This window comes from Bidens hawaiensis, unplaced genomic scaffold (assembly GCF_021521415.1).
Source record: "Bidens hawaiensis isolate Kalapana, Puna unplaced genomic scaffold, B.hawaiensis_p1.1 tig00027096_1, whole genome shotgun sequence".
NCBI lineage: Eukaryota > Viridiplantae > Streptophyta > Magnoliopsida > Asterales > Asteraceae > Bidens > Bidens hawaiensis.
In genome coordinates this window covers 271,378-289,890 of record NW_027494373.1, presented here as the reverse complement: position 1 = coordinate 289,890, position 18,513 = coordinate 271,378, and the positions used below count along the sequence as shown (strand labels likewise).

Below are 18,513 nucleotides of genomic sequence, written 5' to 3'. Positions count from 1 at the left end.
ATTATGAAACCACGATTATATGAAGAATATGAACAATCACAAAATTAGAAGATGAATAGAATCAAACACACTTTGTCTATTACAATAAATAAGACATACATGTTATATATATATACAAGAATTGGAAGTTAATTCTAGGAATACAGTTAATTACAATTATATGTAAGGCATAACCTATGGAGAGAATATCTCCATCTTTGACTGGCCATGATTTGTGGGATTGCATTCATTATTATCCTTGATAATTTCTTCATTCAATTCACCAACAAAGGCTTCATTTTGACAAATTACCAGTTATCAAAAGTTCACTACTTTCATCTGTTTTAAGAATAAGCTGATTGAATTATTCAACCATTGTGCCTTGCTTTTTGTTCTGATGCAAAATTAATTAATTAATTGAACAAAACTAAGATTATTATTATTATTATTATTATTATTATTATTATTACATTTTGTGCTCTTTCGGCTTTCGCATGAAGATTCAAGCTAAATCAGTTAAAATTTTTGCTGTGCTGACTCATGATTTTCTTACTAGTGATTTCAAGATTCTCAAATTTCTAAATATGAATGTTTTATTCATATGCATTTATCTTGAAATGTCATGATTTTCAGCTTCCTAACCGCATCTAACTCTAGTCCAGTTCTTTTTTTTTCTGGAGCCTTGTTACTTTTTCACATTTTTCGTGCATTAACTGATATATATATATAGCTACAATAAAAACCTCATAATCCAGCATAAATTCAATATGCTAGGGTTCAAGAAACCTCATTTCCATCACCGAGCCGCTAAAAGCAACTCGGTTGACCCTGACTTCTCTGATAAACATGCCCCCAACCCGTTCAATTCTGATGACGAGTTGAACAAAAAATCAACCCTAAAACCGGTCCAAGATTCAAGAACCGCTCTTTTCGATGATGACGAGGTTAAAGGGTCGGGCTACAAAGTTAGTTACACATCAAGAAACAGATACAAGAATGATTTTGTTGATTCTGGTGGAATTGAGAACCAAGACGTGCAAGAACTAGAGCATTATGCTGCATATAAGGCCGAAGAGACTACAAAAACGGTCAACAGTGCGTTAAAAATTGCAGAAAACATGCGCGAAGATGCCACTAAAACTATGATAACTTTGCATCAACAGGGTGAGCAGATCACCCGGACCCACATGACCGCTGCTGATATCGAGCAGGATCTTAGCAGGGTATGGCTCGCTCTTTTCTTATCAAAGTCGGGGGAGGTGTGTTCAAACGGGCTCATATTGGAATGGGCTAAAACGGGTTGGGTTGACACGCAAACATTTTTTTTTATTTATAGAGTTTTTATAAGTAATTAATGTGTAAAGTTAATTCCAAAGATAATATTTTATGGTAATAATCTAAATTCTTGAACAAGACAACGTAGGATGTTGTATGCAGTTTAAACTGTTTGACAAGTTCCCGTTTAGCCAATCTTTGTTGTTTGAACCGTTTGAGATCATACACATTCATAAATAAACAGGTCGATTAAAGTGCCCGAATTTGTATCAAGATTTTAAAGTTATAATATTATGCAGGGTGAGAAGCTTTTGGGAAGTTTAGGTGGCATATTCTCGAGAACTTGGAAGCCTAAAAAGGGCAGGGCAATAAAAGGACCTGTGACCATGAGAGGTGATTGAGATTTGACAATTTTAGGCGTTTTTGTGATCTATATGTAAGTTATAAAATTTGATTTCATTGTTACAATTATTGAGGTTAGATACTTTTTCAGATGATCCTGCACAACGAAAGGGTGCCCGTTTGGAACAAAGAGAAAAGCTTGGACTTACGACTGGCTCGACTAAGGGACAGCAACATTCAAGAACTCCGCTTCGTGAACCCACAAACGCGTTAGAGAAAGTCAAGGTATGTAAAAGTTTGACTTTTTTCAGAAAGTCATGGTATGTTTGGGCTGACCTGATAAATGGGTTAAAATGTTAAATTGGCCGTGTTTGGGTTACATGATTTTATGTGCAGGCTAGGGTTGATGTTTTTAATACGAATAAAAATATGGTTCATGTTCATGTGGAACCCGCCAACCATGGCACAATTGACGCCCCTAGTCCCTAGACTCTCATTAGGAAATTATTGTGTTCATTTTCTGATAACTCATTTGTAACCGTGACAGTATGAGCAAACGAAGCAAGATGATGCACTCTCGGACTTGAGTAACATACTCGGGGAACTTAAGGAAATGGCAATCGACATGGGCTCAGAGATTGAAAAGTGAGTTTGTTTTTGTAGGTGTATTTTTTTTGTCATAAAATTGTATTTGTGTTACATGGTATACTGAACCGATTCTGATATACGCAGGCATAAAGATGCTCTTAATCCACTTGAAGATGATGTTGATGAGCTCAATACCCGAGTTGGAGGTGCTAATCAACGTGCTCGAAGTTTGCTTGGAAAGTAGATCAACGACTATTTTGTTCCCCTTGATGTTGATAAACAACATTTGTATACATCGTTTTTTTATTAATGTTTTGATTTGTGCATATAACAAAAACACAGTCAATTTAGAAATTCACAAGATTCATAGCTACTACTGATGTTTTAAACCATTCTACATAATTTTTGGTTTAAATACATTATTACAAACAAACAAACATACCCAGTAGAATCCCAAAATAATAGGGTCCGGGGAGGGTGAGAAGAAAGTAAGTATTTCCCCTATCTCATAGTCATAGGATAGCGAGACTGTTCCTAAAGGGACTATCGGCTCTGACAACTTTAGTTCTAAGTTGTCGTATAATACTTTTGGTAACCGGTTCTTAAAACTAAGAGCCTATTACGAATATGATGAACAGAATTCATATCAACAATCTAACATAGCTAGCTTGATAAGATCCAATAAGATGTTTCAACTCAAGAAAATCAAGTTTAAATACCCTCATCCAGTATAAAGTGACCCTTGAAGGGATTAGAACATCCCATGTATTTATTGACATACAAACTAATGGTAACAACAAACATGATTAGTTTAACTGCCAAACAACTACCACTTAACAAACTATAGCGCGTTCTTCTTGTTCATCCAATTTGGTAGTCCCCTTATTAATTTTGAATCTTCACTCCAAGCAGATTCCTCATTTCACAAAACTCACGGTCTTTGATTGATCAATGACATATCATATTTTCTTCAACACGAGTCTGTTTCACACAGATCTTTGATCTTGATCGTCTCACACGATTTAACTGCGTACTCAACTTATATTCGGTCTCTTACCGATCCTAGATAGCCTCACACAATGGTTTCCAGTAATAAACCATCAAAAAGGAAAAGAAAATATATATAACTACATTTTCGGGCTATTCCTTAGCTTGATGAAAACCATTGTTTCTAGCCCACCTACCTTCTTTCTTCCCACTCACATCACCGGATGAATTGCTTATATACAGCCTTTGTGTTTCGTTGTTCGTGTTGGTCTCACAGGTACGATTTCATGCTTATATAGTTCAAATTTTTTTGTGTTTTCAGGGTATTTATGTGTGTGTGTATTGTTGGTTGATAGGTTGACGGTCTTTATGATGTCCGTTGCAGTGTCAGAAAAGGAATGTTTCGGGGGTAGGGTGTGATTCCGGGAGCATATTTGTTGCGAATGTAGTCTGTAGGTGAAGCCCCCGCCCAGGTTAGTTGTTCCTAATGCAACTGAATCAGTTATTTGGAATAATCAATCGGTATTTGGTTTATAGTCATAGTTATTAAAATTGACGAAACATATAAGAAATTGCTCCAAAAGTATTGTTTGATGCTTAGTCTGATTTTGGTTTTGATTACCAAAAAGACTAACAATGTTTAGCTGTTCTTAAGCTTTAAAAACATACAGCCATGATGAATAACTTACTCATTCAAGCTTTTAGAAGAGTAAACACAACACATGTAATTTTCTTTTTTCCAGGTATGTAAGCAGAGGGTGTTGTTTGGCGTGGCATAAACGAGGATGGAAAGTGCAATGTTTTTTACTTGACACCCGTATTGCTGCCACAACTGCCTAATAGCCAGATCTGAGCTGAATCAGACATATAAATGCACTGAAATTACTATACTATTCCCCATGGCTATGATTACTGTGGTGTAGACCCGTGGTCGTGGCATAAACAAGTGGGGCAAGAGTGATGTTTTTCACTTGCTACCATATTGCAGCCTCAGCGGCCTAATCGCGATATCTGAGCCGTACCTCAACCCGTAAAAAGAGTTTTGAGTTTTCATGCTTTAGTGGTTGTTGCAACCTCAAGATCCCACTGTTAAGTTTTTTGATGTTGCATGAAAGGCAAAAAAAAATTTGGACAAGGTATAAAATGCTTTAAGTGTTTATGTATTTGCTGCATAAGTTTTTAATTTTCTATCCATTTTTTGTAACTAGAAGAAACATGCAATAGTGGAGACTTGGAGTGCCCTTAACGGCCCTGTATGGTAACAATGAAGGTTTGCTTTAGAGGGCATGGATGGAGAGGCTATTAAATGATATTAAGGTAGTTCGTTATGTTATATATCTCTTATCTTTTATATTATATCAGTATCATATGTTTCTTATTTCTGTAAATATTCTTCTTTACGTTTTTGGGTAGTTGGTGGTGGTTCAAGCAGGCCTGACTTCACTTGCAAAAATACTGATGGTTAGCTATCTATCAAGTATATATTGTTTAGATATTCATTAATTACCTTTATGTGCTATCAACATGTTTTTTTCTAATATTATTTACTAATGAAGAGTCTGAGGCTTGGTTTATTGATTCCACTGGAAAGCCAAAAAACTTGGGAAGTTTGTACAGCTCAGCCATTCTTTAGGGTGATATTTTGCAGGTAAATGTGTGTTAAAATAAGTTTCTGGTTATGTTTGTGATTGTAATAATAACTTCCAAATCTTTTAATGATTCCCAGTATTGTTAATTTATGAAACATCATGAGCGTGTGCAACATCAAATTTTGGTGGGATCTGCTGGATTTACATCAGAAACATCAATTTTTGGCGGGATCTGCTGGATTTAAGTAAGAAAAAGACTGTAAGCCTGAATATAAACCAAATTATGAGCAACATGGAAAGGAATTCTTGCGAACCAATTATGGGATTCTAATCCTATGTGAAATTGCAAGAGTCCCAAAGGTACATCTCCAAAAATCATCTTTACGGATTGTTGACTTTTTAGGATTGACTATATTGACTAATCTAATTGCAAGCTGGTCGTTTTTTGTTTCTAGATAATGCAAACAGATCTCACTTGGTTGTATTACTTGTGAACCAAACTCCTACCGCAAAGTAGGCATAATTTTTAGGTAGTCGTTTATGTTGTAATGTGTTTAAAAGTGTCATCAAAGCGACAATCTCCTTTGTCCCATCGCGGCGGGTTAAACAACTAGTATATTTACATTTGTGGGAGACTTTGTGTATAAGTGGCTTGTACATACTGCTTCATGACTTGATTGTGCTTTTTAGTTGTACATGAAGGATCTTTATGTCATTATGTGTACAATGTCTTGCTGGGTTACACGTTACACGTATCTGTCTCTCTCTAAATACATGTAGACTGGAACACTAGAAGTGGTGAAGAGATCTACAGAGAGAGATGGAGTTTTAGAATCGAACCCGACATGACAGAGGTGGTCTCGCTTGGATGCTGGTCTGGTAAATGGTCCTGTGACTACTGACTCCTTAGCAAAGTTGTAATTGTTAATATACAAATTGGTCAATTAGTACCTTATTTGAAGGATGTTGCATGTTGAATGAATTTCGGTTAATTTGCAAGGTGTGGATGTTGTTGGTTGTTGCCTTGACTTACGGGGTTGCAATTTTCTCTACGGTTTATGGCTATGATGATGCTCTGGTCTCTAACGCGGCAACACATGTTGCAGCCGTATAGTTGCAAATTGTATATTCATTTGTATACAATTTTATTTTCTTATCACTTTTGGTGGAAGTTTACGGTTTTGTGGTGGCTAGCGAATGCCGATGTTTGTTGGTGAATCTATCATTGTTCTCTATGATTTATGGCTGTGATGATGCTCCGGTTTCCAGCGTGGCAACCTATGTTGCAGCCATGTATCGGAATTGAGCCTTGGCTAACAACCACACGTCAATTTTGTGAATGCATGTTTTGTCATTTCAGTAGTCAACTTCATGGGCGTGGGCTGCATTGTTTGTTTTAGAGTCATGGTTTTGAAAATTTCTCTTATGATTCAAGAGGCAACAATATCCCTGCAAGTCTTTTACTAATGCAGGAAAGATTGTACATATAAATTCTGTGTTTTTCAAGTTTATTAGTGTAGATAAATTGGATGTTTGTGTTTAATAAAACTGGTTACACTGGTGGAGGGTATATTTTGTATAAATACTGAAAACAACAAAGAGGAAGAGGTGTGGAAAGAAACCATGGATTTCAAAGAGAAATTTGACCAGGTGAAAATTTCTTAACTTTTCAATCATTGTTATTGTTTTATGTTTATGTGTCTGTTATTTGCAGTCTACAAAAAGTATTTGGTGTTTGGGTGTTTGAGCCGCATAGATTAATAAAGGTAAACTGCTTTACATAAACTATATTATTTGCATTTTGTTTTGCAGTAGCTGTCTAATATTTTGTTAATTATGTGGAACTTTATTTAAAGGTTTTTGTCTTTCATAGCGTTATTTATAGTTAATTCTTGATGGTTGTTAGACAAGGCATCTATAATTGATTTGATATGAACAGATTGGAGTTCAATGCTTCCCAAATCCAATTTCCAGAATTCATGAACATAAGGTATTTGTGGCCCAACCAAAACCGACTTGTTTCCACCCATTACTTGAAGAAGTTAACGAAAGGTATTTGTGGTGCCGTTGAGGCGTTGATTTTTGTAAACGAAAGTTAGGGATAAAATCTATTACAGACGTAAGGACATGAAATCTGGACATTATAAAAGTTTTAAGTTCAATGTGTACATTTTAATTGCATTTAGTATTACTGGAATTTCATTTTATATATGGGCTTTACGAGGTAATGACATTTTCTGGCTTCTTAACTTTCTGCATTGGAGGATGTGAACAATGTGGTTGGGAGTTCAACTGAAAACGGCGAAGTAGTAAATTTATGTCATTTTATAGCACAACCAAATATGTAAGCCACATCGGTTCTTGCGTTCTCAATTGGTGCAGGACGTTAGTTGGCGACGATTTTAGAAGTGCTCATTGAATTGAAAGAGGGCGTTTCATTGAACTTTTAGTTGTGTTTCATTGAATCAAAAGTGTGTTTCCGGTAATAATTTTTATCATACTTTAATCTTAGTAGTACTAATTGAACACCACATTCTACAAGTAAATGCAGTAATGTTAGTCTTTTAGTGTACTTTCTTATAGTTGGTGTCAAACATGTTTCCACTAAACAGGTCCCCCAGTGCACTAACAACTAGTATCATATATTTTCAACATACGTTTGGTTTATGTGTAGTGATATATATAATTTACGTGAACATGAAAAGCATAATCATAAACCACAAATATGAAAGATAACATGCCATCATAAAAACTAACCAAAAAAGGATAATTTGGGCAACTACATCATTTCCAAAAGAAAAGAGTGAACTGTGGTTTTCGTCTATCTGGTTTGTCCAAATCTGCGATATTAGTCCAATATTTTCAAATTTGCAATGTCCAAATCTGCGATATTAGTCCAATATTATTACGGTTAAGTCTGGTCCTTAAACCCATCAGCGTTTCCTTCCTGTGAGGGGCAGTTTTGTCTTTTTTTTCTTTCAAAATACACCCCAGCCCCTCACGTGAGGGGGCATGTGAATTAGGACTGGGGTTTATTTATGAAGAAAAAGGACAAAACCGCCCCTCACGTGAAGGACATGCTAGACTTAACAGGATTATTGAATTCGAGTTTAATTGCAAGTGAAATAAAACGACAGGGATGAAAATCGCAAATCTGAAACTATTGGAGTAAAACCGCAGATTTGGACAAATCACAGGGATGAAAACCACAATTTACTCTTTCCAAAATTAAAACACAAATAGGTAAACAAACATAAACAGTACAAGGACCGGTTATGTAATTTACTAATTTTTTGGAGGCTAGATGTTTTGTTTCCATATAAATACTATTGGCCAGCCATAATAAACCAAAAGCAAAATCTACAACCACAATTTTTATTTTCTAGAAAATTATTCAGAAATTTATCATTGAAGATGAAGGCATGGCAGTAGCTCGTAAGCCGCCTCACGCGCAAGCTCCACTATTATTACAGCTCATAAGACGCCTCGCGCGCAAGCTGTTATTATTCTTATAGCTCGTAAGACGCCTCACGCGCAAGCTTTTTATTATTCATACAGCTCAAGACGCCTCGCGCGCAAGCTGTTACTATTCTTATAGCTCGTAAGACGCCTCACGCGCAAGCTTTTTATTATTACAGCTCATAAGACGCCTCGCGCGCAAGCTGTTATTATTCTTATAGCTCGTAAGACGCCTCGCACGCAAGCTTTTTATTATTCATACAGCTCAAGAAGCCTCGCGCGCAAGCTGTTACTATTCTTATAGCTCGTAAGACGCCTCACGCGCAAGCTTTTTATTATTACAGCTCATAAGACGCCTCGCGCGCAAGCTGTTATTATTCTTATAGCTCGTAAGACGCCTCGCGCGCAAGCTTTTTATTATTCATACAGCTCATAAGACGCCTCGCGCGCAAGCTGTTATTATTCTTATAGCTCGTAAGACGCCTCACGCGCAAGCTTTTTATTATTCATACAGCTCATAAGACGCCTCGCGCGCAAGCTGTTACTATTCTTATAGCTCGTAAGGCGCCTCACGCACAAGCTTTTATTATTCATACAGCTCATAAGACGCCTCGCGTGCAAGCTGTTATTATTCTTATAGCTCGTAAGACGCCTCACGCGCAAGCTTTTTATTATTCATACAGCTCATAAGACGCCTCGCGCGCAAGCTGTTACTATTCTTATAGCTCGTAAGACGCCTCACGCGCAAGCTTTTATTATTCATACAGCTCATAAGACGCCTCGCGTGCAAGCTGTTATTATTCTTATAGCTCGTAAGCCGCCTCACGCGCAGGCTCCACTATTATTACAGCTCATAAGACGCCTCGCGCGCAAGCTGTTATTATTCTTATAGCTCGTAAGACGCCTCGCGCGCAAGCTTTTATTATTCACACAACTCATAAGACGCCTCGCGCGCAAGCTGTTATTATTCTTATAGCTCGTAAGACGCCTCGCGCGCAAGCTTTTATTATTCACACAGCTCATAAGACGCCTCGCGCGCAAGTTGCTATTATTCTTATAGCTCGTAAGACGCCACGCGCGCAAGCTTTATTATTCATACAGCTCATAAGACGCCTCGCGCGCAAGCTGTTATTATTATTCACACAGCTCATAAGACGCCTCGCACGCAAGCTGCTATTATTCTTATAGCTCGTAAGACGCCACGCGCGCAAGCTTTATTATTCTCGCAGCTCATAAGACGCCTCGCGCGCAAGCAGTTATTATTCATACAGCCCATAAGACGCCTCGCGCGCAAGCTGTTATTATTCTCATAGCTCGTAAGACGCCTCGCGCGCAAGCTTTATTATTCTTATAGCTTGTAAGACGCCACGCGCGCAGGCTTCATTATTCTCATAGATCCATAAGTCGCCTCGCGCGCAGGCTTCATTATTTTTACAGCTCGTCACCATCATGAAGAAAAACCTCCCAAAACTCAAAGACAATAAAGACAAGGCCAAAGAACAGGGAAAAAACCGCCTCATAGCCTAACACACCTCATAAAGTCCAGCGCTCCACCTAGACGCTTGCGCGTCCAGGAGCAACACTGGACTTGGGGGGGCTTTTGGGGGTATGGTACTAAACCCGGTTTTACGACCCTAAATTTATTATGTTTGGCTTATTTTATTATATGGACTAATACAATGTTACGGGCTGAGGGGGTTTTGTGGAGGTAACCCTAACTGGGCTAGGCCCATTAGGGTACCATGATGGTGGCCATGAGACTCTCTATATAAGGAGGTCTCCACCTCCTTATTAAAGGGTCATGCTCAATAAGAGCCACCACCACTTTTTTGTGTCTGTAAACAAGAGATCCTCAGGATTTCTTAGCAGTCACCTCCACACCCCCGAAAAACCATTGCAGGTCTCAAGCAGCTGAAGAAGAAGATCAAGACGTGGTTCGTTCATCTCAAAATCCGTGGAAACATCGTCATGGATCAGGTCAGATTTCATTTCGTGTTTCGACAATGGTAGTGTTGATGTACTGAAGCTGGCTACAGATGTTGCGGTTCCGGATATTAATGATGATCAAGTCTTGGTTAAGGTTGTTGCTGCTGCTCTTAACCTGGTTGATTTCAAAAGAAGGCTTGGATACTTTAAAGCTATCGATTCGCCTTTGCCGGTAAGCTTTCCAGTAACAATGTTTTTAAATAACGTAAGAATAAGGAAAATCGGATTTTAATAGTCCTGACTATGACTTATAGCCTGATAATAATAATTCATACATTTTCTCTTTTGTTGACAAGAAGAATTTTGTTAGCATAATCATCATATAGAACAAAATTAAGTATAAATATAGAAGTGAAATCACGTACAAATTAAATTTAAAATTAAGTGTAAATCTAAAAATATATGATAATTATGTTACGAGGATTGCTCTCGGCAACGAAAGTGAAAATTATAATTATCATTGGTTAAACTGTAAGTATAGATTATTATCCGCTAATACATAATAGTTTAGATTATTAAAATATAGTTTTCTTAAGAAAAAGACAGAATTACAAATTTTGTCCTTTAAAAAAAGCCAAAAACCGGTTCGTGTCCTTTTCTAAGTTTCCTTGCAGGCGGTGTACTTTAAACTTTTTTTTTCTACACGTTATGTCCTTTACGCTAACTGGGTTAGAAAAACACAGTTAAATGCCCTCACGTGAGGCGCATGTGAGGGCATTTTTGTCTTTTCACCTGTACCTGCAACTCCTTCTTCTTTTTCATTTTGCAGATCTTAAGCTTCTGTTTCTGTATCTAGGGTTTCACTCAAAAACAACAGGTTTCATCCTGAGTCGTGTACCTCCACTTTCCTCTTTCACCGGAAACCCACCACCACCACCACCAGCGATGGACTTCCGCCACCACGCCCCCGGCGGATCTCCTTCCTCCTCTTCCACCTCCTCCTCCTCCTCCTCCTCCCAAACCCACCACCGTAACGGCAACCACCAGATCCTCAACACCACTCTACTCTCCTCTTTAACCGCCTACAACGCCGTCTCTCTCTCCTTAACCTCCTCCGACCACTCCGGCTCCGGCGACGACAACCTCTGCAACTGGCTCTACGACACCTTCCTCTCCTCGGACCCAGACCTCCGTATTGTCGTCCTGTCCTTCATCCCTTTAATATCCGGCCTTTATTTATCCCGTATCCATTCAATTTCCCAAACCGTACCACCAATAACAACGAAGTGAAAGTACAATAATACCCCCCAAAAGAATGCACAGAGTAAGCCTAAGACACAGATTCTAGAGTGGTGTGATTTGTTAATCGTCTTTTCCATGTGATCGGATGATGGAGTCACCGGTGAATGGCGTCTCATCAGATCAACAGATCACAAACATAATAATAAGAGTTAACGGAATTGAATCTATGTGAAGCTAAATTGGTGAAATTAGGGCACGGAATTGACGGAATGCAGGTGGATCTCACAAGTCAAAATTAATCAGATCGAGTCAACGAGAGATTATGAGATGATGAAGTGAATGATGATACTTACAGGAGGATTTGATGGAGGCGATGAATGTGAATATGATGATTGATTGATGACGAATTGGGGTTTATGCATATATATATATATAATATGTAATTTGAATGGATGAAGGAGAAGAAGGAGTTGCAGGTACAGGTGAAAAGACAAAAATGCCCTCACATGCGCCTCACGTGAGGGCATTTAACTGTGTTTTTCTAACCCAGTTAGCGTAAAGGACATAACGTGTAGAAAAAAAAAAGTTTAAAGTACACCGCCTGCAAGGAAACTTAGAAAAAGACACGAACCGGTTTTTGGCTTTTTTTAAAGGACAAAATTTGTAATTATGTCTAAGAAAAAAGAAAAATACCAAAATAATCTCCATTTAATCATCTTTTGTCTATCCTTAATCACATCGAACCACACATTTTTTTAATTATTAGCTGACAATCAAATAGACGTTAATGTGGACATTTTAGGAATAAAATAGTCAAATAGCAAATTTAAAATCTATTAATGTCTTTTTCATTTCCAACCACTCTTTCAGTTGCCAACTGCTGATTATTATTATTATTATTTTGAAAACCAAATTGCATTTATAAAAGTACAATGAATTGGACTTGGAATCAGGATCTATGCATAACATAATCAGTATCAATAACTTAGTTAGCATATATTATCCACCATAATTAGAAGATGCCAGTTAATTATGAAACCTTTGTAATTATGATAATTGTATTTTTTATTAGGTGAACTTTCTAATTAATTGTAATTATCTCTGGTTGACTACTTCTCTAACTTAATTAGAAGATATGATTTGATTACGCTTAATTGTAGTTCACTTAAACTAGGATATAGCCCGTGTAATACACGGGTAGTTGAAAAAATACAACAAAAGGTTACATTTAATAATATACGTAATAGCATGTCTTATGAATTCATAAGATATAAATAATGATAAATAAAATTTTATAATTCATAAATATTTAAAAATCTCATTTAATACAACATGCTACTAATTCTATAAATGGTAATAGTATTAGTTGACATCCTATTTGCTACTCTGTTTTTGCTTTAATAGTATGGGTAGATAGGTAGATATTTTTTTATTGTGTTATACACTGGTTGCAACGACTGTAATTCGTTTCGCTTTTGTAACAGATTACTCCAGGATACGACGTCTCGGGCGTCGTTGTGAAGGTTGGAAGCCAAGTAAAAACACTAAAAGAAGGAGATGAAGTATATGGTGATATTAATGACAAGGGTCTTGATGGACCTAAACAACTTGGAACATTAGCTGAGTACACAGCTGTTGAAGAAAAACTATTAGCATTAAAACCCAAGAGTCTTGATTTTGTACAAGCTGCCGCTTTGCCTCTCGCAATTGAGACCGCTTATCAAGGTCTAGAAAGGGCTAAATTTAGTGAAGGCAAAACAATCCTTGTGTTAAATGGTGCTGGTGGAGTTGGATCGTTCGTAATTCAGGTATTTTAATTCATTAAGATTGCGTATATTATATTAAGAGCAATGCATAAGTTGGTTGCTAATGTTAACCATAAGTTGTTGATCATACAGCTTGCGAAACATGTGTTTGGTGCTTCGAAGATAGCAGCCACATCTAGTACTGGAAAACTCGAGTTGCTTAAGAGTCTAGGCGCTGATGTGGCAATTGACTACACGAAAGAGAATTTTGAAGATCTACCAGATAAATATGACGTTGTCTATGATGCAATTGGTAAGTATATTATTACACATGTATGACAGTTTTGACTCATTAACTTATGACGGTATATTTGATTTGTGGTTTAGTTTATGACGGTATATTCAATTAAATAATACTTTTTATACCTTTATTTTTATAATCACTGGTAATAAGAATATAAATCTATTATAATCAACGAAAAACAACTTAATGTATATCATGGCTGTTATGATTGGTAAATAATGACAGTGTGCTGTTATTTCTGATTATTTTTACTAGGGGTGTGTAAACCAGCCGAGCCCGAGCTCGGCTTGTTTTGGCTTACAAGAGCTCGATCTTTGCTCGTTAGTTGTTTTTTCAAGCTTGGGCTCGGATAATTTATTGTTTATTAATTAATTAATTAATTTACATACACTTTTTTAATTATTTTTATATATTTTGAGAAAAACCTTAAGCGAGCCTAAGCTCGGCTCGAATTCATGTAGTATGTTAAATGAACCAAAGCTTAGCTCGAGCTTGACTATGCAACATAAAATTAATACATAAAAGTCCAAATAGGTGAAACTAAAAAATACATTTAAGTTTGGACATTTGTGTCTTCACTTACAAGGATGATACATACAATGTTGTAGGACAACCGGAGAAAGCAGTGAAGGCGGTCAACGAAACTGGTGTCGCGGTGTCTATAACCGGGCCAATTCCACCCCCGGGGTTCGCATTTCTTCTCAGAGCTGATGGGTCCATTTTGACAAAACTAAACCCATATATTGAAAGTGGAAAGATCAAAGTGATAGTTGACCCTAAAAGTCCATTCCCATTTGACCAAGTTAAGGAAGCTTATGCTTACCTTGAGACACACCGGGCTACCGGGAAGGTAGTTATATATCCGATTCCTTAGGTTTGATTCGGGTTCCAACGTTATGGTTTATTCGAAAAATAGCATGGCTTGCTTTGTGAAACAGTAGGAATAATAATATGGTGTGCAACTGCAAAGAGTGTTGGTTGTAGTATTTGATCTATGTGGTTTCTGTTTTATAATCTCATAATGCTTGATGGCGTTGCTATTATCTTTGGGCTATAGTTTTTATTCTATAGAAATGAGTCTTTCTTAAATACAATATTAATGGTAGGCATGTTTACCACAAAAGTAATTTTAAATAACAAAACAGATAAACTACTACAAGTATCAAGAAAAATAATTATATGTACAAGTAGAGTAATTATGTAATTACATCATAGAGTAATGATCACTTGCTACTTCATGCTGCTACCCACATTTCTTCTATGTATCGGCTTCCATCATATTGCCACATATCAACCGCACAATCTCTCATAGCCATATTACCCATCACAATTCACCTTCCGTATCTAGGGGTGAGCAATGATCGAATTGTTAACCGAAATTAACTAGTTCGAACTTAAATTAGCCAAAAATCAGTTATATTTTTTTATATCCTATATTAACCAAGCCAAACCAAAAACCATCAAAACCAAACTAAAATTAACCGAAATCGGTTATCAATTTTTTCACATATTTCTAGCTTTTATACATCTATATAATGCATTTCATATTTGATACTATCATTTCATGTATTTACACCTCGTAACCCAACAAACTAACTGAATAAACATGAATCGATTAACCGAGCACCGCATGGTTAATTCGGTGGAGGCTAATAACCGAGCTGGACTAAATTGAACCATGAACACTCCTAACCGTTTCTACACCCCATACCATAAAAACTAACATTATTTTTTGCAACATTTACCATTTCACAATATAAGATACTTCATCATCGTCGCCGTACTCAGTAAATCCAATGGTAGGGTCTGAGAAGGGTAAGATGCAGTCAACTTTAACTCAACATCATCAACCATCGGGGAACCAGCTGATTGGTGCGTGCACCCTTGTATTTCGGCTATCAACGCCACCAATGATGCATGATTAACCTTTCGTCACTTTTAACGTTATTTTCACGAAATTAGTAAAATAACTTCAAAATTAGTGAGATTGTACGTTTTCCTCCTAAGGGCCCACATATAATATATATATATATATATATATATATATATATATATATATATATATATATATATATAGGAAATGGTTAAGGAGAGAAATGAGATTACTATGAGAAATGTGAGAAATGAATATGGGTCACTAGTTTTATTTTATGTTTTAAATGCTTAAAGATAAATAAGGAAAGTATTAATGCATGTTCTCTCTTCAATTAATATAACTAATAAATATAATAGTTATCTATTCAATTAATATAACTAATCAAATTATTATAATTGAAAAATAATAAGAATTTATTTATTTTTATAACTTATTTTTTCTCTCTTGAATTTTTATCCTACACAAGTACAATTTATTCAATCATTAAAATTCCTTTCTATCCAAAACCAATTTCTTTCAACTCAATATATTAATATCCATCAACACGTAGTTACATTGTGATTAATAGTACAAAAAACTATCTTACACGTGCTTGCATTAAATATTAATAAAAAAATACACAACCTACACAAAAACATATAACCTACACTTGTTCTAATAATAAAAAAACATATAACCTACATACGAAAAACATATATCCGACACACAAAATTCAGCATCAATAAACTACACATGCACACGAAAATGTATAACCTACACACGAAAAACATATAACCTACACTTGAAAATTTTATCCTGCACAAATACAATTTATTCATATATTAATTTTTTTTCTATCCAAAACCAATTTCTTCCAACTCAATATATCAATATCAATCAACTTGTAGGTACATTGTGATGAATAATACAAAAAAACTATCTTACATATGTTAGCATTAAATGTCAATAAAAAATATACAACCTAAACAAAAACATATAACATACACTTGTTCTAAGAATAAGAAAACATATTACCTACACACGAAAAACATATAACCTACACACGTGACACATGTGGGATATTTGTATCCATAATTAGAGAGTGATTTATTATGGTTATATTAGTTGTATTAATTGAAGAGAGAGAATGCATTTATTGTTGCGTTTATATTTTTTTCATTTATTTTTAAATATTTAAAAACTAAAATAAAACTAGTGGCCCATATATATTCATTTATCACATTTCTCACAGTAATTTCATTTCTCTTCAGAACTTAAACATATATATATATATATATATATATGTATATATATATAGGGTTTGGATCAAATACAAATGAAATTAACGTGCTAAACGTGAGAATCAAATAGAGTAATTATATATACAAGTAGAGTAATTATGTAATTACATCATAGAGTAATTACGTAATTACTCTATGGTGTAATTACATAATTACTCTACTTGTATATATAATTACTCTACTTGATTCTCATGTTTAGCACGTTAATTTTATTTGTACGTTAACCCTCCCCTACACACACACATATATATATATATATAGATATATATGCAAATAGTTAAAGATTGCAAGACTACAACGACATATTTTGTAATTTACTCATTTCTATTTTTTTATGGAAGCAATTTGTCTCAATATGAATAACAGTAGCACACTACACAAAATTTAAATACCCTTCTACAACCATTACTCTTTTACAAAACTCTTACAAGTAGCACTAAAAATAATCATCCAAGATGAAGGCATGGCGGTATGATGAGTATGGCAGTGTTGATGTTATGAAACTCGCTATCGACGTTGCGGTTCCTGACATTAATGATGACAGGTCTTGGTTAAGGTTGTTGCTGCTGCTTTTAATCCTATGGATTACAAAAGGAGGCTTGGATACTTCAAGGCTACCAATTCTCCTTTCCCGGTACGCTTTCTAGTAACGAATGTTGATTCGATTGCTTGTTTCGGTTTGCTTTTGTTAGCTTTAGGTAAGTTTTGGTTCAACTCTACATATAAGGTTTTGTTAGTTACGTAACCACTAGGGGTGTGCATAGGTCGGATCAGTTTGGTTTCAGGCTAAATCTAGCAAAAAACTAAAATTTTGGATTTTTGAACTTTTAAAAACTGTTCAGTTTTGGTTTTTCAGTTTTTAGTTAGTTTCAATTTGGCTTTGGATTTTCTGGTTTTTCCATTTGGGCTTGAAAATTTTGAGCCGAAAAGAAAATTCTTGCCCGAAATAATGAACTTAGGCCTACTTTTTTGTTACTTAATAATTTATTAAATTATTATACATTTTGGCTATAATATATGGATTAAACTATATACTGAAATTATTATAAATTACTTAAAGTTCAAAATAAAAAATGAAAATCTTTAAGTTCAATTCGCTTCGGTTTGGTTTTTTCGGTTTTAATACATTCAAAACCGAAACCAAACCGAAAGTTTGGTTATTACAAAAACATGAAAACAAATTTTCATTTTTTTTCCGGTTTTTTCGGTTTTAATTACATGCAAAGCAGAAACCAAACCGAAAGTTTGGTTTTTTGGGGTTTCATGCGCACCCCAATAACTAACTAACTAACTACTTAAATCAACCAACAGTTGTAATCCCATTCTGTTTTTGTAACAGGTTATTCCGGGATACGACGTGGCTGGAGTAGTAGTGAAGGCTGGAAGCAAAGTAAAAGAACTTAAAGAAGGAGATGAAGTATATGGAGACAGGGATGAGAATGGCCTTGATGCACCTAAACAGTTTGGAACATTAGCTGAGTACACAGCTGTTGAAGAAAAACTATTAGCATTAAAACCCAGGAATCTGGATTTTGTACAAGCTGCCTCTCGCGATTGAGACCGCTTATGAAGGTCTACAAAAGGCTGGCTTTAGTGAAGGCAAATCAATCCTTGTGTTGAATGGTTCTGGTGGAGTTGGATCATTTGTAATTCAGAGATGTAAACGAGCTCGGGTCGTTTAGATTTAGAGAATTAAGTTTCTAAAGATCGAGCTCGACTGCAGAGTAGTTTTTACAAGCTTGCAGATAACTATAATTTGTCATAATATATAAATCCTTCATTTGGTCCCTCACATACTCGGGGAACTTAAGGAAATATCAATCAACATGGGTTCAAAGCTTGAAAAGTGAGTTTGTTTTTGTATGTTTATTTTTGGCCATAAAACTGTAATTTTGTTACATGGTTTACTAACCGAGTATGA

The 18,513-nt window shown here is 35.7% G+C and overlaps 2 protein-coding genes and 1 pseudogene across 3 annotated transcripts; all 3 read left to right on the top strand.

The window, feature by feature from the left end:
- The first annotated feature begins 743 nt into the window (after positions 1 to 743).
- Positions 744 to 2,453, top strand: LOC143574762 (SNAP25 homologous protein SNAP33-like). The gene is made up of 5 exons (XM_077059303.1): positions 744 to 1,202; positions 1,554 to 1,647; positions 1,748 to 1,881; positions 2,144 to 2,241; positions 2,329 to 2,453. The coding sequence occupies exons 1-5, from the start codon at positions 747 to 749 to the stop codon at positions 2,426 to 2,428; spliced, it is 882 nt and encodes a 293-aa protein (XP_076915418.1). The 5' UTR covers positions 744 to 746; the 3' UTR covers positions 2,429 to 2,453.
- A 3,152-nt stretch (positions 2,454 to 5,605) lies between these two features.
- LOC143574752 (2-methylene-furan-3-one reductase-like) lies at positions 5,606 to 14,310 on the top strand. The gene is made up of 9 exons (XM_077059293.1): positions 5,606 to 5,639; positions 5,723 to 5,838; positions 6,281 to 6,327; positions 6,475 to 6,526; positions 6,700 to 6,812; positions 10,197 to 10,377; positions 12,872 to 13,195; positions 13,286 to 13,445; positions 14,045 to 14,310. The coding sequence occupies exons 1-9, from the start codon at positions 5,606 to 5,608 to the stop codon at positions 14,308 to 14,310; spliced, it is 1,293 nt and encodes a 430-aa protein (XP_076915408.1).
- Positions 14,311 to 16,984: 2,674 nt separating this feature from the next.
- On the top strand, positions 16,985 to 18,274 carry LOC143574751 (2-methylene-furan-3-one reductase pseudogene; annotated as a pseudogene). Its single transcript, XR_013142652.1, has 2 exons — positions 16,985 to 17,226; positions 17,932 to 18,274. The product of XR_013142652.1 is annotated as a 2-methylene-furan-3-one reductase pseudogene (transcript).
- The last annotated feature ends 239 nt before the right edge of the window (positions 18,275 to 18,513 follow it).

Excerpts from the sequence above, each read along its gene's own strand:
- LOC143574762 (XM_077059303.1), top strand. The coding sequence starts at position 747 with ATGCTAGGGTTCAAGAAACCTCATTTCCATCACCGAGCCGCTAAAAGC. Across the intron at positions 1,203-1,553 it reads TCGAGCAGGATCTTAGCAGG|GGTGAGAAGCTTTTGGGAAG; the intron begins GTATGGCTCGCT and ends AATATTATGCAG. Across the intron at positions 1,882-2,143 it reads ACGCGTTAGAGAAAGTCAAG|TATGAGCAAACGAAGCAAGA; the intron begins GTATGTAAAAGT and ends TAACCGTGACAG.
- LOC143574752 (XM_077059293.1), top strand. The coding sequence starts at position 5,606 with ATGACAGAGGTGGTCTCGCTTGGATGCTGGTCTG. Across the intron at positions 6,527-6,699 it reads AGCCGCATAGATTAATAAAG|ATTGGAGTTCAATGCTTCCC; the intron begins GTAAACTGCTTT and ends TGATATGAACAG. Across the intron at positions 10,378-12,871 it reads CTATCGATTCGCCTTTGCCG|ATTACTCCAGGATACGACGT; the intron begins GTAAGCTTTCCA and ends CTTTTGTAACAG.